Source organism: Podarcis erhardii (assembly GCF_964252035.2).
Source record: "Podarcis erhardii genome assembly, chromosome: 6".
Lineage (NCBI taxonomy): Eukaryota > Metazoa > Chordata > Lepidosauria > Squamata > Lacertidae > Podarcis > Podarcis erhardii.
This window is the reverse complement of record NC_138510.1, coordinates 2,574,409-2,599,411: the sequence shown is the minus strand read 5'-3', so window position 1 is coordinate 2,599,411 and position 25,003 is coordinate 2,574,409. Positions and strand designations below refer to the sequence as shown.

The following is a 25,003-nucleotide window of genomic DNA, read 5'->3' as shown; positions in this document are numbered from 1 at the left end:
ACACCACGTTGGCTCTCTGAAGCACACTGAAGCACATTCAGACCCAGACTCATGCTAAAATTCAGCATAGGTTTGCAATGCCAAACTTAAGAGTCCACTCTTACCTTTCTAATACTATTTTTTGTATCCATCTTTTCCGTTAATGGAAAACACCCAAGGCCTAACCACCTATAGACTATGCAAAGGCTCCTGCCTCCTATTTGAGAGTGTCCTGCTACTAGCATCTAGCATTTGTGCAAATCAACCTCAACTTGACCCCAGGCAGGAAACAAAGTGCAAAATGTTATCGTTGTTGTTATTATTATTATTATTATTATTATTATTATTATTATGTAAATACTGCCCTATACCCGGGGGTCTCAGGGCGGTTCACAGTTAGGAAAATAAAGGATAAGATAGGTATAGGTTCTTCTTTCTTGCTAAGATATCCCTCTTGACTTTCTGCCGCAGCCGAAACCAGGTGGAATGTCTTCGGATGCGAGGTCCCCTTGGCCATCTCACAGACACAATGCCAGCATCCCCTGCAGACGTTGGAAAAGCGAAACGTTTAGCTCATTGTTGCCCATAAATAACAGATGGTGACATCTGGGAGAAAAGCATTTTCTCTTGGGAAGAAAAGCAATGACAAACCTAGACAGCACCCTAAAAAGCAGAGACATCACCTTGCCAACAAAGATTCGTATAGTTAAAGCTATGCTTTTCCCAGTGGTGATGTATGGAAGTGAGAACTGGACCATAAAGAAGGCTGATCACCAAAGAATTGATGCTTTTGAATTCTGGTGCTGGAGGAGACTCTTGAGAGTCCCATGGACTGCAAGAAGACCAAACCTATCCATTCTGAAGGAAATCAGCCCTGAGTGCTCACTGGAAGGACATATCCTGAAGCTGAGGCTCCAATTCTTTGGCCACCTCATGAGAAGAGAAGACTCCCTGGAAAAGACCCTGATGTTGGGAAAGATGGAGGGCACAAGGAGAAGGGGACGACAGAGGACGAGATGCTTGGACAGTGTTCTCAAAGCTACCAGCATGAGTTTGACCAAACTGCGGGAGGCAGTGGAAGACAGGAGGGCCTGGCGTGCTCTGGTCCAGGGGGTCACAAAGAGTCAGACATGACTAAACGACTAAACAACAACTCCCATAAATAAATGGTGGGGATCGTATTAGGAAAGGCCTACATAATTTAGGAAGAAGCTGAGGGCTGGAGGAAGCTCTAAGCAGTGAAGAGCAGAAGATCTAGGAGTCTTCATGCCTTCTCTCTGCATTCCAGCCCATGGAAACTAGGGATAGAAGAATCTATCCATTTCAATTCCTCTCCATTTTTCCCAATCAGCTATCCACATCAGTTTGTAATTTTATTTAAAGTCCTCCTGCTGGAAATTTCTGGGAATTGCAGCAGGGGAGAGTGCACTTGTGCTTGGATCCTGCTGTCTGCTGGGTTGGCTGCTGTGAGAACAGGCTGCTGGACTAGTATGGAAACGTACTGGGAGCCAATGTAGGTCTTTCAAGACCAGTGTTATGTGGTCTCGGCCGCCGCTCCCAGTCACCAGTCTAGCTGCCGCATTCTGGATTAGTTCCAGTTTCCAGGTCACCTTCAAAGGGAGCCCCACGTAGAGCGCATTGCAGTAGTCCAAGTGGGAGATAACTAGAGCATGCACCACTCTGGCGAGACAGTCTGCGGGCAGGGAGGGTCTCAGCCTGTGCACCAGATGGAGCTGGTAAATAGCTGCCCTGGACACAGAACTGACCTGCGTCTCCAAAATGACTCACAGACTGCGCACTTGGTCCTTGAGGGGCACAGTTGCCCCATTCAGGACCAGGGAGTCCCCCACACCCGCCCGCCTCCTGTCCCCCCAAAACAGTACAGTTATACCTCGGGTTACAGGCACTTCGTGTTGTGTGATTTCGGGTTGCGCACTGCATCAAACCTGGAAGTACTGGAACGGGTTACTTTCAGGTTTTGGCGCTTGCGCATGCGCATGTGCAGAAGTGCTAAATCACGCTTTGCACATTCACAGAAGTGCCGAATCGCAACCCGTGCGTGCGCAGGTTGCGAATGCTGCAGGTTGCGAATGTGCTTCCTGAACACGTTCGCAACCTGAGCGTCCACTGTACTTCTGTCTTGTCAGGATTCAACCTCAATCTGTTAACTTCCATCTTATGTTATTATTATGGGATATGCATCTCCATCCAGAGCCACTAGTTCTTACTCATAGTTTACCACGGCTAGAGCTGAATCAGGGCTACACTGTAGAGAACAGGGTCCGCTAGGGGAGTTATATATAAGGAATGTTGCTCCTGGAAAGCAGATTATCTGGCTGGTCCAGTAGTCCTAGCATGTGGAAATTCACGGAAAAGCATCTTACGTGTGGGATTTGCTAATGGGGAGGTCATGGAGCAGAGAGCCCAGACACGTTTGGATGTGTGGCTGGAAGAAGGTACCACCGGCGGACTTACCTGCGTAAAGTGAATCGCCGGATAATTCCAGCGAATGTGCAGCACTGGAGGCAGAGGGATCCCAACATCCAGGCACTCTGAAAAAAGCAACCAGAATAAGCACAATAGCAAAGAACAGCAGAAAGGAGCATTTTCTTTTGGTCATGTCTGAGCCATAGTCTAGATCAGCATTCCCAAAATTGTTCATTGGCCTAGACGAGTCAAACCGCTGCATTAGCAACACTGAAGTGACTTCCCTGGGTGTGATGGCCTGGGACTCTGGCTCGGACTCAGACCCAGAGGAGTCTCAGTCCGCACCGGATCCTTTGCCTCAGGCATCATCTGAACCTAGTCTGGGGCCTGATCCTGAAGAGTCCCAGTCTGCACAGGTTTCCCTGCAACAAGCACCAGCTGGGCCGAGTCAGGGGCCTGAACCTGCCCTGGCTCCAGATGCGGGGATTCCCTCGTTGCCTCCAGCTGGGCCATCACTTACAGCTGCTCCACTACTGGTTGGCTCAGGGGAGGCTGAGGCGGCCTCTGGGTCTAGTAACCCACCGACGTCTCCCGAGCTGCAGAGACTGAGGTCTGAGAGAAGGAGAGACCTGAGTACTCGCAGGAGGAGTGCTCACTTTCGGGTGAGACAGGGAGGTGAGTCACTGGGGGATCAGGACCGCCCTGACAGAGATAAAAGGCTGCTGGACCCTGCCCCAGGTTGCGGGAGCAATGTTGCTGTTTGCCTGAACCTGCCTGTGATCCTGTGCCTGACCTCGCCTGGTTTCCTGCCTCGTGTCCTGCCTTGGCCCTGTTTAAATACCGTATTTTTCGCCCTATAGGACGCACCGTCCCATAAGGCGCACCTAGTTTTTTGGGGAGGAAATAAAGGGAAAAAAATTATTTCCCCCCAGGCGCGGGGCTGGGGCAGGGGAGGCCCAAGCTTCCCCCAACCCCAGTCCCCAAACAGGCAGCTTTCTGCAAGCCGTGGGAGTCCAGGGCTGGCTCCCGCTGCTTGCGGAGAGGTCCGCGAAGCCTGGAGAGCGAGAGGGGTCGGTGCGCACCGACCCCTCTTGCTCTCCCGGCTTCAGCGAAAGCCTGCATTCGTCCCATAGGACGCACACACATTTCCCCTTCATTTTTTGAGGGGAAAAAGTGCGTCCTATAGGGCGAAAAATACGGTAACTCCTTGTGGAACCCTTGGATTTGGGACCGGACCTGGATCGCGTTACTCGGGTTACCCCTGGGCCCAGCACACCGGAGCACAAGCCTAGGCAGTGTCCCCGGAGGTCCTGGGAAGCTCACAGAAGAAGACCGCCCTTTCAGCCTCACTGATGTGGTCTAAAGGGAAGCAGAACAAGACTTTTGGCACCAGTTGGGCTGCAGGAGTTGTCGAAAGGAGGAGTACAAATCCAAGTACAAAGAAACGCACCAACAAAAATGGAGAATACATTTTTTAAAAAAACCAGAAGCATTTTTACTTGGTATTATAGGTCAGGACATTATTAGGGAAGATGTTAAATTGTTTTTATATGCAACAACTGCGGCAAGAGTATTGTTAGCCCAGAAATGGAAACAAGAAGGAATTCCAACGAAAGAACAATGGCAGACGAAATTAATGGACTATGCAGAATTGGACAAAACGAGAGGAAGGATTTGAAACCTGCGGGACCAGAGATTTACAGAAGATTGGAAGAAGTATATGAACTATTTGAAAAGCAATTGTAACCTACAAATTATGCTAGCAGGACTACAAGAAGTTTTGTAAGGAGGAATAGATGAAGTGCTACAAAGTAGACAAAGAATAGAGATATTGGTTATGAGTTTTAAATGTAACAGGGAAAATAAGAAATGTATACTAAGAGATTACATTGGAAAATTTTCAGACAGGACTGATGGAAATAAAAAAAATGAATAAGATGTAAAAATATGTTTAATTACTGTTGAAAATAGTAGGTTAAAAAAACTAATAAAAATTTATTTATATATATTAAAAAATGGAGAATCTAAACGGTCTTATGCGTCAGTAATCAGATGCAGTTGTGGCTCCATGAACATGGGAAGGTTGAGATAGGTATTAGAGCTTATCCGTACTTCCAGCTGCTTTCTCCAAGGAAAACTGCTCTTTAGTGCTCCATCGGAGCAAACAGCTATTTGAATTTTCTCCAGATTGCCGTTTGCTCTGATTTAGAGCCAAGGTTTTCCCTGGAAAAGGAGCAGAACAGGGAAAGCCACTTGGACCCGTTCTTTCTAGGCACAGCGCATGTGGAAGTGTGAGAGGACTTTTCATGTATAGAGGGTGTGTCAGAGATGGGACTTAAGCTGTCTTACCGTTGACTTGTGGCACAAACGTTTCTGCTATAAGCAACTTCATCAACTTCACGAGGACAGAGACCTGTAAGACAGAACAGCGGAGGCAGTGATCCAGGAATCAAACTGGCAGGGAATGTATGTGCCGTCGCAAGGGGGATTCAGACTGGATCCGGCTCAAGAGGGGCATTTTAACAGAGGTGTGTGGGCTGGGGCGGTTTGCTTTCTATCAGTGTAAATGGCCTCCTCAACAACTGTTTCTTGTGAGATGAGTTGATAGATCCCCATGGAGGATTTAAGTCTTGGGTGGTTTGCAGTGCCTCCATAATCAACACCTCTCCAGGAAATATGATCTAGAGAAGATTGTGTCAATTGCAGGGCAGCAAAAAAGGGTCCTCCAGTGGAATTCATTCAGAGTCAGGATCCTTTCCATTTGCAGCTTAGCAGTCACTTCTTTGACTCCGAGTGGCACTGTGGGTTAAACCACAGAGCCTAGGACTTGCCGATCAGAAGGTCGGTGGTTTGAATCCCTGCCATGGGCTGAGCTCCCATTGCTTGGTCCCTGCTCCTGCCAACCTAGCAGTTCGAAAGCACGTCAAAAGTGCAAGTAGATAAATAGGTACCGCTCCGGCAGGAAGGTAAACGACGTTTCCGTGTGCTGCTCTGGTTCGCCGGAAGCGGCTTAGTCCTGCTGGCCACATGACCTGGAAGTTGTACGCCGGCTCCCTCGGCCAATAAAGCGAGATGAGCGCCGCAACCCCAGAGGCGGCCACGACTGGACCTAATGGTCAGGGGTCCCTTTACCTTTACCTTACCCACCTACACCAGTTTAGCATTTAGGCAGCTATTCCCACGTTTGCACCCTCTGGGGCATTTGCAGCAACAGTGGACCACTCCCCCTCCACCAGTTTATGTACCTCCCCCCAACGGGCTGTGTGCATGCAGCCAGAGACTATGCCTGCATGGAAACTGCCTCTGCTCTTCCCTCTTCAGTCCCCTCCTGGTTCTGGGATACTGTGGTGCAGGAGATGGAGGGGAAGCACCTGGCCCTTCACTTGCCTGACCTGCTTCATCCTCCTCTTCTGACCCATCCTGTGCCCCACCTTCTGGCCCTGAAGCTTCCCCCTCCTAAGACTCTTGTCTCCTGGCTGGTACACTTCCCTACAAATCACTGGCTCCCTCTCCTGAGTCAGAGTCCTGCCCCTACCCCCCTGAAGCTCTCTGGAGCCAAATTTCATCTCCCTTCCACAAACACTGCTCCATCTCTCTGTTTTGCCTGGCTTCCCACGGCGAAGATGAAGCTTCTAGGGCAGGCATAGGCAAACACAGCCCTCCAGATGCTTTGGGACTACAACTCCCATCTTCCCTAGCTAACAGGACCAGTGGACAGGGATGATGGGAGTTGTAGTCCCAAAAAAACATCTGGAGGGCTGAGTTTGCCTATGCCTGTTCTAGGGGGTCCCCTATTTAAGCAAATGTTTGCGTGTCAGAGCGTTCTGTCTCAGTCTAGCTAGCTGTGTCTCTATTTCTGCTCCTTTAATACTGTAGCCAATTCTTGTCCCTACGGAAGGTGCAATCAAGGCGTCAAATCAATTCGGTCGATCACTAAATGGAAAAGAGCTTACGTTAACAGGTCCAACTTGGGAAGAAACCAGGAGCAGCTCAAGACTGTGGAAAGAAGAAATTGTATAAGTCAAGAGAGACATGATGGAGGACCCAAGTGAGCCAGTTACATCCCAAAAGAAAGGATGGACATGACAATTCATGTCCTGCAGCCTCCCAGGACTGACCAAAATAGGGAACTGCTGGACGCCCAGCCACACAGGCAACTAATCCAGAATGCAGCAGCTAGACTGGTGACTGGAGCAGCCACCAAGACCATATAACACCGGTCTTGAAAGACCTACATTGGCTCCCTGTAGGTTTCCAGGCACAATTCAAAGTGTTGGTGCTGACCTTTAAAGCCCTAAATGGCCTTGGCCCAGTATACCTGAAGGAGCGTCTCCACCTCCATCGTTCTGCCCGGACACTGAGGTCCAGCTCCGAGGGCCTTCTGGCGGTTCCCTCAATGCGAGAAGCCAAGTTACAGGGAACCAGGCAGAGGGCCTTCTCGGTGGTGGCGCCCGCCCTGTGGAACGCCCTCCCTTCAGATGTCAAAGAGACAAACAACTACCAGACTTTTAGAAGACATCTGAAGGCAGCCCTGTTTAGGGAAGCTTTTAATGTTTAATAGGTTTTGTATTTTAATATTCTGTTGGAAGCCGCCCAGAGTGGCTGGGGAAACCCAGACAGATGGGCAGGGTATAAATAATAAATTATTATTATTATTATTATTATTATTATTATTATTATTATTAGGAAGGCTCTTTATCCCAATAGACCAGAGTAAGTCAGGTGATATCGCTTGAGCCTTATAAAGGCTTCTGGTTCCAGGTCAGGCTTGCTTTCTGGTCTGGACAAGACTGCTGGGCTTCTTTCACTCCAAGCTCAACCGCACAGCAGCAGGGTCTGACTGCAGCTGAAGGGAGCTATAGTAAAAAAGATCTGGAGGGCACCAGGTTGGGGAAGTCTGCTCTGTTGAAGGACCACACATATCTGCTATTGGGTCCCTGAAGCACAGATTCACACAAAGCAGCAAAATGTCCTTGCAGTTTATTAACAGGATTTTTATTTGAAGTGCATATGCAAAACAAAGGTACAGGGTGATAAATACGCAACCTGCACACACAAGTCAGGGTGCGCCCCCTTTATATAGATTTGCAGAATAGAATACCACCTGATCTCCTGTAAGCCACCTGATTTCTTGTAAACCGAAAGTTATGGCAACTTCCTATGTCCTTATATGGGCTTGCCCCCCCCTTTCCTTCCTGCACCAGCCTCTCAACGCCTTGAGCCTCAACACGTGTTCAAATGTAAAACATGTGATTTATACTGATAGCAATAAGATGGGGCTTTGTCTCCTGCATTTTACCTCCTCCCGACTGGGGCCCATTCAACCTTGCTCTTATCTTTATTGCCTAAGCTAGACCTTCCAACAAGAGGCCCATTTGCACCGTAACATTTAAGCAAGAAAAAACCTTGTTCTTCTGGCTGGTGAAAAACCTCAACCCTCTGGAAAAACCTCGCCTCAAACAGTTTTTGGGATCATATAGAGAACAATATTCTAATGGCCCCTTCACTATAACATCCCACAAGTTGCAAAGAAGTTCACCCCTGCTCTGCTTCGACTCCCCGAAACTAAGCAATCGTGCAACAGTGAGGCAAGATACCTGGCCAGTTTCGTAGTGAAGAACAGTCTGCCGCCGAAAACAGAGGCATGGACACTCAGTTTTAAGTTCTGCAATGAGACATGGGGGGAGGAAAACGTCTCAGATGGTGGGGAGACTGGAAAAGTCCTTCCTCCCTGCCATTCATTCTCTGGACTTGAAAGCCAAGCCACGCAGAAAACTCTTGATTCCAACACTTACAGCCTTCATGACAAAGAGCCCAATGAGGGACCCGGACGGACCTTTCGCCAACAAGGCAATCTCGACGGAAAGCTCAATGATGGCTCTCTTGGGCTCCAGGATAATCCTCCGGATCCCGACCAAAGAGATGGTGATTTTCAGCGGCGCCTTCAGAGGACACTTGGGGCACTGTGGAAAGTGTGGGGCACAAAGGATATTTTTGATGCGTTTCTCTCTCCTGGTTTTAATGTATCTGTGCGGGGAGTGTTATCTGTTTGTTTGGCTGTAAGTTGCTTTGCTGGGCAAGAAAAAGCGATGGACAAACAGACAAAAATAAAAGATGCCTGTACGTGGGCATGTGGTTGTGGCGAGTCACTGGGGCACCCCATCGAAGGATCTTTTCCCCAAGGTCCCTCAGACCTGCAGCCGGTGGAGGCTGGTTCATTAAGGCAAATAGGGCACTGCCCCACAAACATCAGCCTGCCCCCAATTGCCTGCCTCCCTAACTTATAACCAGTCTAGGGCAGGGTTTCCCAAGCTTAGGTTTCCAGGTCTTTGGACTACAGTTCCCATCATCCCTGACCACTGGTCCTGCTAGCTAGGGATGATGGGAGTTGTAGTCCAAAAACAGCTGGAGACCCAAGTTTGGGAAACCCTGGTCTAGGGCAGTCATAGGCAAACTCCAGCCCTCCAGATGTTCGGGACTACAGTTCCCATCATCCCTAGCTAACAGGACCAGTGGTCAGGGATGACGGAATTGTAGTCCCAAACATCTGGAGGGCCGGAGTTTGCCTATACCTGGTCTAGGGGATTCAACTGTCTGTCGGGTTCCTGCTCTTCCTTGGCCTCAGCAGAACTCAGCTGGGAAAAGGAAGATGCGGGGGAGCATTGACTCTGCTTGTCTGTGGCACTGGCTCCCCCTACTGTTGGCCTCCTTGCCTTCCGCCTGCCCGTCTCACATTGCACCAACCACAGCTGTCTGCAGCAATGCTTTCCCTTTTTAGATGCCTGGCCAAAGACTTGTCTGCTTCAACAAGCCTTCGATACTTTTTTGCTGAGGGCTTTTTGCACATTTTCTACCCCCGTCCCCGTTGCTTGCGACAGGGCCATGCCCTTTATGAACTTCTCTGCAGTTTCCTACATAAATGTTTTTGTTGGATTTTGCCTGCTAAATCCTTTGATGGTTTTTATCGCTATCCTTATCGACGGTGTGCCTTTTGAAGATAAAACAAGGCACACGCTTCTTAAAAGCAAACATCCGCTCACCTTTTGATGTGACAGAAGAGACGCAACGACGGTCGTCAGCTCGCTGGCAGCGGAGAACTGTTGGCACAAAATGGTGTTGCGTTGAAAATGGCAGATCTTTTCAAAAGACGGAAGTACTGTTTTGGGGGGACAGGAGGTGGGCATGTGTGGCCACATGACCCGGAAGCTGTACGCCGGCTCCCTCGGCCAATAAAGCGAGATGAGCGCCGCAACCCGAGAGTCGGTCACGACTGGACCTAATGGTCAGGACTCCCTGGACCTGAATGGGGTAACTGTGCCCCTGAAGGACCAGGTGTGCAGCCTGGGAGTCATTTTGGACTCACAGCTGTCCATGGAGTCACAGGTCAATTCTGTGTCCAGGGCGGCTGTCTACCAGCTCCATCTGGTACGCAGGCTGAGACCCTACCTGCCCACAGTCTCGCCAGAGTCGTGTATGCTCTAGTTATCTCCCGCTTGGACTACTGCAATGCGCTCTACGTGGGGCTACCTTTGAAGGTGACCTGGAAACTACAACTAATCCAGAATGCAGCAGCTAGACTGGTGACTGGGAGCGGCCACCGAGACCACATAACACCGGTCTTGAAAGACCTACATTGGCTCCCAGTACGTTTCCGAGCACAATTCAAAGTGTTGGTGTTGACCTTGAAAGCCCTAAACGGCCTCAGTCCTGTATCCCTGAAGGGGCGTCTCCACCCCCATCGTTCTGCCCGGACACTGAGGTCCAGCTCCGAGGGCCTTCTGGCGGTTCCCTCATTGCGAGAAGCAAAGCTACAGGGAACCAGGAAGAGGGCCTTCTCGGTAGTGGCACCCGCCCTGTGGAATGCCCTCCCATCAGGTGTCATATAGAACAACAACTACCAGACTTTTAGAAGACATCTGAAGGCAGCCCTGTTTAGGGAAGCTTTTAATGTTTAACAGACCACTGTATTTTAATACTTTGTTGGAAGCCGCCTGGGGGGCTGGGGAGACCCAGCCAGATGGGTGGGGTATAAATAATAAATTATTATTATTATTATTATTATTATTATTATTATTATTATTATTAAAGTTTCATTTAAATTAAGTGGGTCGTTGTTGCACCACAAAGACCCTCTCACTGTGACCCTCCAGCATGCAAGGTATTTCAAGGGGTGCTCTGATGGGTCAGAATGCCCTTCCCTAAGGACATAGCAGAAGGAACATCTGAATCCATTTTGCTTTCTGCGATGAAGGGTGACACGAGGCCTCTCCTTATTCTTTTATACCCAGCCATCCGATGGCGGAAAGCGTTTAACTGTGCTGAGATGTTTTAACTATGATGTTGTAGCATCAGCATGTTTGCCTTCCTGGGCTCCTTTGGTGGAAGGGAGGGATATAAATTTAGTGAATAATTAAATGAAATCTTTTTTTAAGATAAACTATTGCACTGTCAATTGAAATGTGCCTGAACATTGGCGACAGGATAGATAAGCGTCCTCTATCAAAAATGTTTAAGATAACCTTTGTTAAAAAACCAGAAGCATTTTTTGTTAGGAATTTTAGGTACCGACATCCCAAAAGATCAGAAAAGACTTTTTATGTATGGGAAAACAGCCGCTCGGATGCTACTAGCCCAGAGATGAAAAGAAGGCAAAGTGGCTACCAGAGAGGGATGGCAAGTTAAGCTGATGGACTACACTGAAATGGCAAAACTGACTGGAAAACTCGGGAACCAAGAGGACAAAAACTTAAAAATAAAATAAAATAGTGGTTCAATTGAATTCCGACAAGCACACAGAGCGCAAACCAGACTGAGTGTATGGGGGAGGGGGGCTCATTTAATTTCACTGCACACAGGTGGTGTGGTGACAACAAAAGATTATTATTTATTATTACAACTTTAAAAAAAGAATGGGGAAAATTTGTAAGTTATTTAAGAGACCACTGCAAGCAGATGGAAACATCAGCAGAATTTTAATCTCCCTTGTAATGTAACAAATGCCATCGATAATATGGATTGATGTAGAATATAGATTATGGAATAATATGCAGTTGGAAATGTTGATAATGAGACCCAGGGAGGAGATGGGGGGAAGTCACAAGATTCAGAGTAATCTCTATATATGGAATATCTTAAAGTTTTAAGCGTCTATATGCTTATCGCATATATAAATTTTAAATTTATTGTTGTACATTGTTTTAACGGTTTGTTTTCTTTCTGGGGAGTTACCCCCAAGTGTGTTTTATACGCTGGTCTCCGACCGTAATAAATTATCTATCTATCTATCTATCTATCTATCTATCTATCTATCTATCTATCTATGGAAATACATTTGGACTGTTATAATTTTGTATTTGTAAAAAATAAAAAATAAAAAATGATTAGAAAAATAAAGAAAAAGTAAGTGTCCCCTTCTGCACCCAAAGGCGAAAGGCTAGCTGGGTGCTGGGGTCACATGACTCAGTCTCTGCTGCCCGAGGCAGCTGCCCCCCAAATTTTGATAAGCCAAGCAGAGAAATTTGTAAGCCTTCTACCTGACGTGCCGCCACTTACCACTTCCGGGGTGGAAATGAACTCTTGCGTCCGGATCTGGATCAGAACCATGAGGATGGCGTCCAGGCTGGCCTGAGACATCCCGAGGCAGAAACCATGTTGATGCAAGACAGGGAGGGTGACAGGCCCTGCGCCGACAGGGAGGGTAATGTATCGTCCCCCAGTTCGGATGATCATCTGGAAAGCAGTTGGAGAAAGAGCGAAAAAGCACAGCGCTGTTACTCAAAATAATGGTAGCCTTTATCACTTTATCGGGTGGCGCTGTGGGTTCAACCACAGAGCCTAGGGCTAGCCAATCAGAAGGTCGGTGGGTCGAATCCCCATGACGGGGTGAGCTCCCGTTGCTTGGTCCCTGCTCCTGCCAACCTAGCAGTTTGAAAGCACGTCAAAGTGCAAGTAGATCAATAGGTACCGCTCTGGCGGGAAGGTAAACGGCGTTTCCGTGCGCTGCTCTGGTTCGCCAGAAGCGGCTTATTCATGCTGGCCACATGACCCGGAAGCTGTACGCCGGCTCCCTCGGCCAGTAAAGCAAGATGAGTGCCGCAACCCCAGAGTCGGTCGCGACTGGACCTAATGGTCAGGGGTCCCTTTACCTTTATCACTCTCCAGCCCACAATCTTGGAATCCTGGTACAGTGGTACCTCGGGTTGCAGACACTTCAGGTTACAGACTCTGCTAATATTACCTCGGGTTAAGAACTTTGCTTCAGGATGAGAACGGAAATCGTGCTCCGGCGGCGCAGCGGCAGCAGGAGGCCCTATTAGCTAAAGTGGTGCTTCAGGTTAAGAACAGTTTCAGGTTGAGAACGGACCTCCAGAACGAATTAAGTTCTTAACCCGAGGTGCCACTGTATCTGGGAGTTGGATCCCAGCCGTTTCTTGACATGCTGAATGTACCCACCTAAGAATCGAAGAGCACAAAAATACCTCTCCTCCTACCCCCCTGTACTGTTGTGGGGGTTCTCCCAACACCCCCACATCAATTGGGGCTGGGGGAAGGGTGCAGGTGAGGATGAAAGCCCTGGTGGGCTAGCAGAAGTCCTAGCACAGGCTAGTGGGATTGGTGAGTTGAAACTGGCCGTTTTTGGCTGCCACGGCTAACGGCCGCCAACCAAACCGGTTCCATTAATCCTTTAAAAAGAGCCATTTTTATTTTTTTTGCAAGCAGCCAGCGCAACATCCCATGACTGTGAATATTCCCCAGGTTCATTCTGAGTGGAAGGCGGATCTCCTCTGTGTACGTTTTGTATGGAGCTCAGCTTCCCTTCAGGAGGAGAGAGACCCTGGGCTGGCGGGCTTTGCAGTCACACAGGCTCCTTACGTTGAATTCCAGCGCGACGTAGTTTGAAGTTATCAATGGCAGGCTGGCGAGCTGATATTGCATGGTGGCCACTGTGCCCACGGAGAAAAACACTGCAAGGAAGAAAACACAGCGATGGCATTACACTCTCACAAACGCACATTTCAGACGCACACATTCTTTGCCAGCAGTACCATATGCTGCCTACAGTATCCTAGTTGCTGATAGCCGGGCTTCAGAGCGAGGGTATCGCTCTATATCTTGTTCACAAGGAGCAATTTCCTGCTAAACACGGGCATCACGTACAGACCACGCTTCGTTTGCCTGGCACAAAGGATGCATTTAGTGCACGGCACAGGGAATGAAGATAAGGAAAGGATCATAGCGCTCTATGTGGGGCTACCTTTGAAGGTGACCCGGAAACTACAGCTAATCCAGAATGTGGCAGCTAGACTGGTGACTGGGAGCGGCCGCCGAGACCACATAACACCAGTCTTGAAAGACCTACATTGGCTCTCAGTACATTTCTGAGCACAATTCAAAGTGTTGGTGCTGAAAGCCCTAAACGGCCTTGGTCCAGTATATCTGAAGAAGCGTCTCCACCCCCATCGTTCTACCTGGACACTGAGGTCCAGCGCCGAGGGCCTTCTGGCAGTTCCCTCCCTGCGAGAAGCCAAGTTACAGGGAACCAGGCAGAGGGCCTTCTCGGTGGTGGCACCTGCCCTGTGGAACGCCTCCCACCAGATGTCAAAGAGAAGAACAACTATCTGACTTTTAGAAGACATCTAAAGGCAGCCCTGTTTAGGGAAGCTTTTAATGTTTGACAGACCACTGTATTTTAATACTTTGTTGGAAGCCGCCAGGAGTGGCTGGGGAAACCCAGCCAGATGGGCGGGGTATAAATAAATTATTATTATTATTATTATTATTATTATTATTATTATTATTATTATTATTATTTTCATCATCATCATCATCATCATCATCATCATCATCAGTGCATTCTATCTGGGGACACCCAGACCGCTCCAAAGGAGTGGCAAAACATCTCTTTTTGTTGACCCCCAGTTACAGCTATTGCTGAGTAGGATTGAATGAAGAATAATCACTGGATGTAACAAGCAGGGAAAACAGGGAAACTCTGTTAGGTCCTTGCGTGCCCACATTTAGCCTGGAAGGTTTGCTTTTGGATGACCCAGCTGGCTGTAACAGATTATTATTATTAACAATAAGAAATTGCTTTGGGGATTTTTTAAGTGGGCATCGATGGTGAAATTTAACAAACTAAACTAACAGCAATGACAATAATGGGTTATTGCTTAATTCCAAAATAGGCTTCTAAGTGGTTTACAAAGCATAAGAACCAGGGTACTGCAAACTCTACTTTAGCCACTGAATATTGGTCCAGTAAACGAAATGTTAAGACTAACAATAGGAACCTGTTACAGATAGGTAGCCGTGTTGGTCTGCCATAGTCAAAACAAAATAAAAAAATTCCTTCCAGTAGCACCTTAAAGACCAACTGAGTTAGTTCTTGGTATGAGCTTTCGTGTGCATGCACGAAAGCTTTCGTGTGTATCTGAAGAAGTCTGCATGCACACGAAAGCTCATACCTAGAACTAACTTAGTTGGTCTTTAAGGTGCTACTGGAAGGAATTTTTTTATTTTGTTTTGAATAGGAACCTGTGTTTTTATGCTCTTGGGAAACTTTTTCACCCTGTTAATAAACCAAGGTGAAAGAACGACCTCTCTGCTCTCATGCAAAGAATACAGTATTATGTGGGCAGGTCAGGAACTGGTCTTGCCTCCTGGCACCCACCGGGAGCAGTTTGTGATGTTATCTGTGATTCTTTTATGCCTCTTTATCTACCACGGCCTTGTAGCTGAATGTATGCATTTAACCAATGCATTTATAAAGCACTGATACTGCTGACAAGGCAAGTTGATGCTGCCCATAAGCACTGAGGCCCAGGAGCCTTTTATGGCTCCTTTTCTAGAAGAAAGAGGAACAAACATTCAAGAAGTTGGCAAGGAGAATGAAGGAGAGAGACGTTTTGGCAGCTAGTCAAAGTAACTCACCATTGGCAGTGTGTAGAAAATCGACCCCTGAGACGTTGATGACCACTTCCACCGCTCTGCACACCTGAAATGCAAGGCAAGGGATTTAAGACAAAGGAGAAGCCTTGGTTTCTTCTGGGTTGTTTGCTTCTGGGTTGTCTTCAAAATGTCTCCAGGAGTAAGAATTCATGCTCTTTGCATCGATCACTGGACCCCACTATTGCTCTGTCCATGGTTCTCTTCTCCCTATCTGGCCATTTTAACTTGGAATTTAGGCTTTGCGCTTATGCCTTATGGGGAGTTTGGACCTGTGCCACAGTTCCCATGGAGTGATCCTCAGACCCTGGAGGAGACTCTAGAGAGTCCCATGGACTGCAAGAAGATCAAACCTCTCCATTCTTAAGGAAATTTTTCTTTTTCTTTAAAAAGCACCCAAAGACATCGTTGTAGGGACATCTTGTTTACCTTGGTAATCTGCAAATATATGTATTATGATATCCCCAAGACTTTTTTAACCCTCTTTCATGGCTGACACACACTGGGTCCATGGAGCTGCAACTCACCGTCTTGTGGAATGATGCTGTAAGGATGGTTGTTACAATGGGCCTCACTTTATTCACCAACAAGCTGCAGGAAAAAGAGAGTAACAAAAGAGGGAAGGAAGAAGAAGAAGAAAAGAGTTTGGATTTGATATCCCGCTTTATCACTACCCTAAGGAGTCTCAAAGTGGCTCACATTCTCCTTTCCCTTCCTCCCCCACAACAAACCCTCTGTGAGGTGAGTGGGGCTGAGAGACTTCAGAGAAGTGTGACTGGCCCAAGGTCACCCAGCAGCTGCATGGGGAGGAGCGGGGAAGCGAACCCAGTTCACCAGATTACGAGACTACCGCTCTTAACCACTACACCACACTGGCTCTCAAAAGGGTCTGGGACAGCAGCAGCTTGTTATAAGCTCATTCTGAAGCCCACATTCTTGGTGAGTTCTTGGTGAGTGCAAAGCTTATCTTACAGATGTGTAAGACACTTCCAAGAACTGGAGACGTTGGGCTGCATTATGTTTTCCCCGCAATGTGATTTTTGCTGGCACCTGCTCTTGTGATTTATTGCCTCCCTGAATGAGGCAGAATTAACCCTGGACCAGCACAGTTGCCAAGGGCTGCAGGAATTGAGAGAAGCATTGGCTGGTTCACGGTTTTCCCCCCATTGCGAATTTTACATAGCACGCACGCGTGCGCACACACACCATGATTCATGATATATTGTCAGGTCAAAAATTATGAAACCGATATCACAATGTGGATTTCAAACTGATTTGGGATGATATACAGTCATACTTCGGGTTAAAGTTGCTTAACGTTGAGCATCTTTGGGTTGCACTCCAAGGTGACCCGGAAGTATCGGAACATGTTACTTCCAGGTTTCGCTGCGTGCACATGTGCAAACGCTCAAAATGACGTCATGCGCATGCGCATAAGCGGCGAATCGTGACCCGCGCATGCGCAGGCGCAGGTTGCATCCTGTTCGCATCCAGAGGTACCACTGTATCAATATATTGCCCAGCCCTAATCTCTAGTCATGCTGCCAGGAGAAGCAAAGTTCCTTCTTCTGCCACTAATGATATTTTTGCATTGCTTGGAATGTAAACATGCTTTCAATATTGTTATTGATATTGTAGTACTGTACTGCACTGCACTGTACTGTACTGTATTGTTATATTTTACATTTCTATCCTACTCTTCCTCCTAAAGAAGCCCAGGATGACAAGCAGCAAGCAATGAAACAAAATAAAGAATGTCTCAAAACTTCATTGAATGGTTATCCTTTGATGGTCCCACAACACCACCTTTAGGCAGTGAAGCCGAGTGTGTGCTGAGGCTGGGAAGGGATCTGGTTTCCTGAAAGGATTCTGGGACCAACTCTGGCAGCTCTCTCAGCCAAAGGCATGCACACGAAACTGTAGGAACTTGCACGCTGAGCGAATTGCGTCAGCACTTACTGTGAAGGGCAGATGATCCTTGCGATTGCAAATTCACTCTTGCACACTTGCATTCTGATGTGGAAGCCGCCTGCAAAATAGCTCTCAAACCTGACTTCCGCTTTGATGTCCACGTCTAGGATGATGTCAATTCGCTCAAAGTGTTTTCCAAAAAAGCTAGGAGATGAAAAGACATTGAACAGAACCCCAGTGAGATTCCTCCCCTACTGCATTCCTTAACCTCCAACCAAACCACTGTGTTTCTGGGCAAAGCATTGTGTTTTTAATCCAGCAGAAAGTATCAGTATTTGGGGTTCTATGGCTTGTGTCCAAAGCTTGCCCTATATAGAGACCTCTGGCCTGATTCGGTACAAGGCAGTTTCCTATGCTCCTACTTAAAATCATAGAATCATAGAATCCTAGAGTTGGAAGAGACCACAGGGGCCATCGAGTCCAACCCCCTGCCAAGCAGGAAGCACCATCAGAGCACTCCTGACATATGGTTGTCAAGCCTCTGCTTAAAGACCTCCAAAGGAGGAGACTCCACCACACTCCTGGGCAGCAAATTCCACTGTCAAACAGCTCTTACTGTCAGGAAGTTCTTCCTAATGTTTAGGTGGAATCTTCTTTCTTGTAGTTTGGAACCATTGCTCCGTGTCCGCTTCTCTGGAGCAGCAGAAAACAACCTTTCTCCCTCCTCTATGTGACATCCTTTTATATATTTGAACATGGCTATCATATCACCCCTTAACCTCCTCTTCTCCAGGCTAAACATGCCCAGCTGCCTTAGCCGTTACTCATAAGGCATCGTTTCCAGGCCTTTGACCATTTTGGTTGCCCTCCTCTGGACCCATTCCAGTTTGTCAGTGTCCTTCTTGAACTGTGGTGCCCAGAACTGGACACAGTACTCCAGGTGAGGTCTGACCAGAGCAGAATACAGTGGCACTATTACTTCCCTTGATCTAGATGCTATACTCCTATTAATGCAGCACAGAATTGCATTGGCGATTTTAGCTGCCGTGTCACACTGTTGGCTCATGTCAAGTTTGTGGTCAACCAAGACTCCTAGATCCTTTTCACATGTACTGCTCTCAAGCCAGGTGTCACCCATCTTGTATTTGTGCCTCTCATTTTTTTTGCCCAAGTGCAATACTTTACATTTCTCCCTGTTAATATTCATCTTGTTTGTTTTGGCCCAGCTCTCTAATCTCTAATGATCAGCTTGCAGCTGCCTTATGCTGAACCTAAGCATATATAGTCCAAGGGCTGAGCTCCGGCAAGTCATTGCCACCCAGTGGTGTTAACCAGTTTTGCTCAGACTTATGGGTTCAGTAGCAGATCTCTGAAGGCCAGTGGCTGCGAACAAACACCAGGAAGGAGCTAACACTTTCCTGCCCTGTCCGTGAGCATCCTGAAAAGGCTTCTGTTGGAACCAGGATGTCAAGGTCAATGGGCCTTTGGTCTGGCCAGTGGGGCTTGTCCTATGGCTTTCTGTACCCAGTGGATGGCATATTTCTCAACCACTGCTTGCTCCCAGGTCACAGTCTTGTGGACCCCCACCTGAACTGGCAGTGCCACTTGGACAGAACACTTTAAAACAACCACGACAACCACAGGGGAACAAAATGTTCAACCCTGCAAGTGATAAATCGTGCCTTCCAGACCCTCTCCTACAATATCCACAGAGGAACGCCTTAACGTGGGAAGCAACCCACCCACCCACCCACCCAAAACAAAGACAACCAGTAGCAATGAAATAGGCAGAAAGCATGCGGGGGGAGTGGGAAAGGGGGTGCAACTCACAATTTACCGCTGAGATGAAATCTGGCCTTGATGCACACTAAGGAATCTACCTTTTCGTACAGCTCCAGACTGACCGATGGAGTGAAGACCCTCACGACATGCAACCTGAAGATTGAAAATCAGGCAACAGAGAGAAATGAAGTGGGCGGTCAGTTGGCCATGGCTGGCTATATATTGGGGGGGGGGACTAATGCTGGGGTGGTGGTGATGTGGGAGGCTCAGTAAAATTCAAGAGCATGAGATAATCCACTTTACAGCTGGGAGCTGGTGGTCAAGCAGTGGTGAGGAACCTGGAGCCCTTCAGATGTTAGGATCCAGCTCCTATAGAAGGCTCAGCCCATGTAGCCCATTATTATTATTATTATTATTATTATTATTATTATTATTATTATTATTCAGTGATGCTGGTAGCTTTGCCATTCACCCCCTCCCGCAAACTGGTAAGAACTTAAGAACATAAGAAGAACATCGGCTGGATCAGGGCCATGGCTCATCCAGTCCAGCATCGTGCTCTCCCTGTGACCAACCAGATGCCTTTGAGAAATCATAAGAGCAAACTGAATCTGAGCAAACACCCTCTCCGTGGCATGGATTGCAATATTGCTCAATTGCACCCAAGGGCAGAAAAAGGGGAAAGAGCTCCAGATGATTCTTTTTACGCTCACTTCAACCTCTCACTTGTCCTTTAAGATATCTGAGGTCAACAAGAGCCTGGACTTGGGAGAAGTGTTTGTGTACACAAGATGTAAAAGAGATCTTTTATTTCAGGTAGGCTCAGTGCCAACCTCTCAGGCCAGAGATCATGGCAGCCTGTCCGTTGTCTTGTCACGGGGCAACAGCAATTATCTTCTCTGAGTGGCCTTTTCATGGCAACCCACAACTCACTGAAGGTGGTCCTTTGGTGGTTTTTGTTTAACTAAAACTATGGAACTCCCTCCCACAGGAGACAGTGGTTGTTGCCAACTTGGATGGCTATAAAAGAGGGTGAGACAAAGTCATGGAGGAGAGAGGTATTGGTGTCTCCTAGCCAGGAAGGCCCTGATCCGCCTCCACAATCGGAGGCAGCACTGCTTCTGAGTACCACTTCCTGGAAACCTCAGGAAGGGAGAGTTGTTCTTGTGCTTGGATCCTGCCTGCAGGTTTTCCCACAATGGGCATTTGGTTGGCCCCTGTGAGAACAGGATGCTGGCTTAGACGGTCTCCTTTGGCCTGATGCAGATGATGCTCTTCTGAGTGGTCCATGGTGAACATAACAGCTGAAAACACTTAAGGTCTTCTCCTTGAGTGGTGTGGGCTGGAATTTTGTTGATATACCAATAAAGGTTTGACATTGAGCATGCAAACTTTGCTGCACTTGGGAGCAACTGAACTCATGCGATTAAAGGAAAGGGGAAGGATTGCCAGGAAGCATACGTGACAGAAATTTATAAAATCATGCATGAACTGGAGAACGTATCTAGAGACAGATTCCCCCCTCTCCATCTCCTATAGCATCAAAACGAGGAGGTAGGGATGCATGAATTAGTCAACTTTATATTCACTCAAATTCTCTCCCCCCCCCAATCTTGAGTTAATTTCACCACATTTCCGCATCAGCCTGCAATTTCCATGCCTGCCGTTTAAATCCTTTTTACAGGATTTACTATAATGTAAAAATAATACCAGAAAATTACGCTAGTATCCTTCAGAGAAGAAAATGAAGAACCAAAGTGGCAGTGAGTGGGGGGAGTTTTTAGGTCCTCTCCATGCCTTGCATGGTCCCAGGTGTGGACAGGTTCTCCCAGCACCTGCAGTTCACATTTCTCCAAAGATTCATGCAGCTTAAAAAGGGATGTGTGCACTTCGCCCCTTTAACCGGGAGGTCTCTTGGGGATAGGAAATGGAGGCAGTGAGAGATTTTACTTTCTTGGGCTCCATGATCACTGCAGATGGTGACAGCAGCCACGAAATCAAAAGACTCCTGCTTCTTGGGAGAAAAGCAATGACAAACCTAGAAAGCATCTTAAAAAGCAGAGACATAGAATCATAGAATCATAGAGTTGGAAGAGACCACAAGGGCCATCGAGTCCAACCCCCTGCCAACAAAGGTCCGTATAGTTCAAGGTATGGTTTTCCAGTAGTGATGTATGGAAGTGAGAGCTGGATCATAAAGAAGGCTGATCGCCAAAGAATGGATGCTTTTGAATTCTGGTGCTGGAGGAGACTCTTGAGAGTCCCATGGACTGCAAGAAGATCAAACCTCTGCATTCTGAAGGAAATCAGCTCTGAGTCCTCACTGGAAGGACAGATCCTGAAGCTGAGGCTCCAAGACTTTGGCCACCTCAGGAGAAGAGAAGACTCCCTGGAAAAGACCCTGATGCTGGGAAAGATGGAGGGCACAAGGAGAAGGGGACGACAGAGGACGAGATGGTTGGATAGTGTCTTCAAAGCTACCAGCATGAGTTTGACCAAACTGCAGGAGGCAGTGGAAGACAGAAATGCCTGGCGTGCTCTGGTCCAGGGGTCACGAAGAGTCAGACATGACTAAATGACTAAACAACAACAACATCAATTGCCTTGTGCCAAGTGACCACGTGCATCCATTGACCTCTGGCCACATTGATCTTGGAGGTTGTCTTCTTTGGTTTTTTTTTTTGGGGGGGGGAAGGATGGGACTTTGCTCCTTTGGGCATCAAAGTTTGTTTTTATATGTCTGCCATGTTCTCTTTGCACCTCATCTGGCTTTGAGTTTGGGCTAACAAAAGCCAAAGGAGATTAAGCAGTCAGGTGCTAAAAGGAATAAATAAATTCAGATGTATTCCTGGCGAGCCCTGAACAAAGCCAGCCAAGAACTACATTGAATTATATTAAAAATCACAGCATGTTCCATGCTGTTCCAGAAAATGAGATAACAGCCCTCTTGGAACCAGCACAAGGCCTCCTTTGGGTCCGGCTCTTTTCCTCGATTCCCCTTCCACTCTGAAATATGGCTCTGCAAATGCCTCATCATTTACTTACTCCTTAATCCAGTTTTCCGGGTGCTTATCTTTGTGAGGGACATCTAGGAACTGAATGGCCAAGAAGTGGCTCTGGAGAAGCTCGTTCCGAAGGAAGACGGAGGAGACATCTGAAACACACAGGAAACGACTCACAGCACAGGATCTTGTGGGTGGAAAATAATTTGCTTGGCGTGGGTTGTCTGTTATTACATACCATGCAGCTTCACCCCTGCCCCCCGGCAACTATTAAACACACACACACACACACACACACACACACACACACACACACACACAACATTTTCAGTGTTTACTGAACACTGAGATACATTATATTGCATTTCTCTACCAGTTTTCTCTCACCAAAGCAGCGCTCTCAGGTAAATCAAAGTAAATGTTCAATAAGCCATTCAGCCTTATTGCAATGACTTTCAGGAAATGTTATGCTGCAAACTGGTCCAAGAAATCTTGTTTCTTTTTTGCCAGGGCTCAGGGCCCTGCAGATGACGTGATGGAAGGACTGGGGTGGTGAACTTTGGAGCAGAGGAGAAGATACATGAAGGGGATGGTCTCACAGCCCGTTCCTATCCATGTCTACTCAACAGTAAATGTATCTAGGATTGCAACCTTAGCTGGTGAGGCAGATGACATGCTAAGGCAGCTGCAAAAATGTTGTAGAAATTCTAACATGGCTAAATTTTACCCAAAAGACTCTCAGGTTCCCAAGAGCAGGTGATGACACACCTTTCTCGACCTTTTTAAAATTGCTGTTATTTTTTAAAAGATGGGGTTTTCGTTGCTGCATATTTTTAGTGGGTTTGCTTCATTGCATAGTACTTGAATTAGGGAGCTTTATATTGCAATGTTTGCAAAATTGGCTTTTGCACTTGTAAAGCATGTAGATGCCTCTTTTGGCAGCAGTCAAGAAGAACAGTGATAGCAAGATGCAAGATGTGCTGTAAGCCAAGGTCAACTCACCGCTCCCCCACCTGAACATCACAGCTCAGCTCAGACTCCTCTGTTCACAAACCTGCTCTTCAAAACAACTGTGATGGCCTTCCTTAAATACCCAGATTGCCTTCCTGTCCACTACCACAAGCAGCACAAATTTCTCCCCCTTGATCTTCAAAACGTCGCCATGCCAACCCCTTTGTTCTTGTAACTCAAACTGTCTCCTATTTCTCCAGCTCAACCTAACACAGCTCCCTGAAGCATCCTTGGGGTGCCTTGAAGGTCCCTGCTGCTTAACCTTTGTGGTTGACGCTTATCCCTGAAAGATGCTTCCTAGAACATGCCTCTTTTTCTTCTCCCAAGCCCCTTTCCATAGCTCCCACAAAGCTCTTGGCTTTAACCCCTAAGTCTTTCTGACTGCCGCTCCATCAAACGCCTTGCACCCTGATGGCGCCAAGGAAAGAAATAAGCAGGTGTCAGCAACGGGCAGGAAATCAACACCCTTCCTGAAAAAATCCATGGAAATCAATAAAAAGGTTCTTTCGCAAGTTTAGGTGGTACCAGTTTTCAACGGATGTGATTCGGAGCAAGCAGAAAGGGGAGCTACTCGCGCCTGTCTCCTTACTAACCGGTGCAAACACGAGTCGCGAAGCATTCTTACATTTGTGAGCAGTGGCCGGACTGACGATGGACACGATCCCATGTGAAAGTCCTTTTGGGCCTCCTTGCGAGGGGCTGACCAGGCTGCAGAGGACAAGCAGCCCCAAGAAACTCCACATCTTCGAGTCTGGAGACCTGCTGGAAAAGTTGGGTCAGGTCATCACCCCAATTGTGCAAGGAAGCAGTAATCCGCTAAAAAGCTCCTGAGAGAGATCGCTGGGGCTGATAAACCCCGTTCTCCTAGTCACTGGAGACTTGATTTGTGTCAAGACCAGGCTCATCGGCCACACACAGATTTGTAAGTGGGGAGATCCACAGGATTTTGCAGAATTCCTGATGCAATGGGGAGATCCCGCCACACGTGCGCCTTTGTGTGTGTAAGTGTGCGCGCATGGGATTCTCTATACATATTCTAACAAGTAGGTTAAAGTAGGAGTGTACTCACACTATGCTTTTCTCATTTACATCCTTTTTAGACCCTTTAAATATCTGAAAAGGACGCCTCCTGTCACTTACTCAAGCGGGGGAAAATGTTGGTAAAGGTTCTATCTATCTATCTATCTATCTATCTATCTATCTATCTATCTATATCTATCTATCTATCTAATTTTTATTAAATTTTCTGTTTTGCAATTTAAAATTCTCATTTTACATCCTTACGATATCAGTGACTTCCCTTCTTCTCTTTCCATGGTTCACTTTACATATCAGAAATCCCTGCATATTTTACAAAAACTATACCAATCAGTACAAAACAAATTCCTTCCAGTAGCACCTTAAAGACCAACTAAGTCAGTTCTTGGTATGAGCTTTCGTGTGCATGCACACTTCTTCAGATACACTGAAACAGAAGTTTCCAGACCCTTCTATATAGTGAGAAGGTGGGGAGGGGTATTACTCAGAAGGGTGGTGGGAATGGGTGATTGGCAGATAGCTGTGATGAGCCTGCTGACAACTCTTAACAACTGCAATAGGTCTTACAGGAAAAAGCAAGGGGTGAAAAGGTGAAAAATGGCTTTGTCATGTATAATGAGATAAGAATCCAAGGTCTTTGTTCAGACCAGGTTTCTCCATGGTTTTAAGTTTGGTGATAAGTTGTAATTCAGCAGCTTCTCTTTCCAGTCTATTTCTGAAATTCCAGTCTATTTCTGAAATTCCCCACAATCAACCTAACAATGAATCAATCTATGCAAGAAATACATTTTTTGGACACTACTATAAAAATACAGGATGGGCACATAGACACCACCTTATACCGTAAACCAACTGACCGACAAACATATCTACATGCCTCTAGCTACCATCCCAAACATACCAAACAG

At 47.2% G+C, this 25,003-nt stretch overlaps 1 protein-coding gene across 1 annotated transcript; it reads right to left on the bottom strand.

Moving 5' to 3' along the window:
- Positions 1-309: 309 nt before the first annotated feature.
- Positions 310-23,800, bottom strand: LOC309344222 (BPI fold-containing family B member 4-like; the record flags this gene model as incomplete). Its single annotated transcript, XM_081866474.1, has 15 exons — positions 310-521; positions 2,455-2,531; positions 4,756-4,819; positions 6,360-6,402; positions 8,004-8,071; positions 8,202-8,369; positions 9,447-9,503; positions 11,959-12,135; positions 13,279-13,370; positions 15,337-15,400; positions 15,879-15,942; positions 17,311-17,466; positions 19,093-19,197; positions 22,090-22,198; positions 23,683-23,800. The coding sequence occupies 15 exons, from the start codon at positions 23,798-23,800 to the stop codon at positions 498-500; spliced, it is 1,386 nt and encodes a 461-aa protein (XP_081722600.1). The 3' UTR covers positions 310-497.
- Between the last annotated feature and the right edge of the window lie 1,203 nt (positions 23,801-25,003).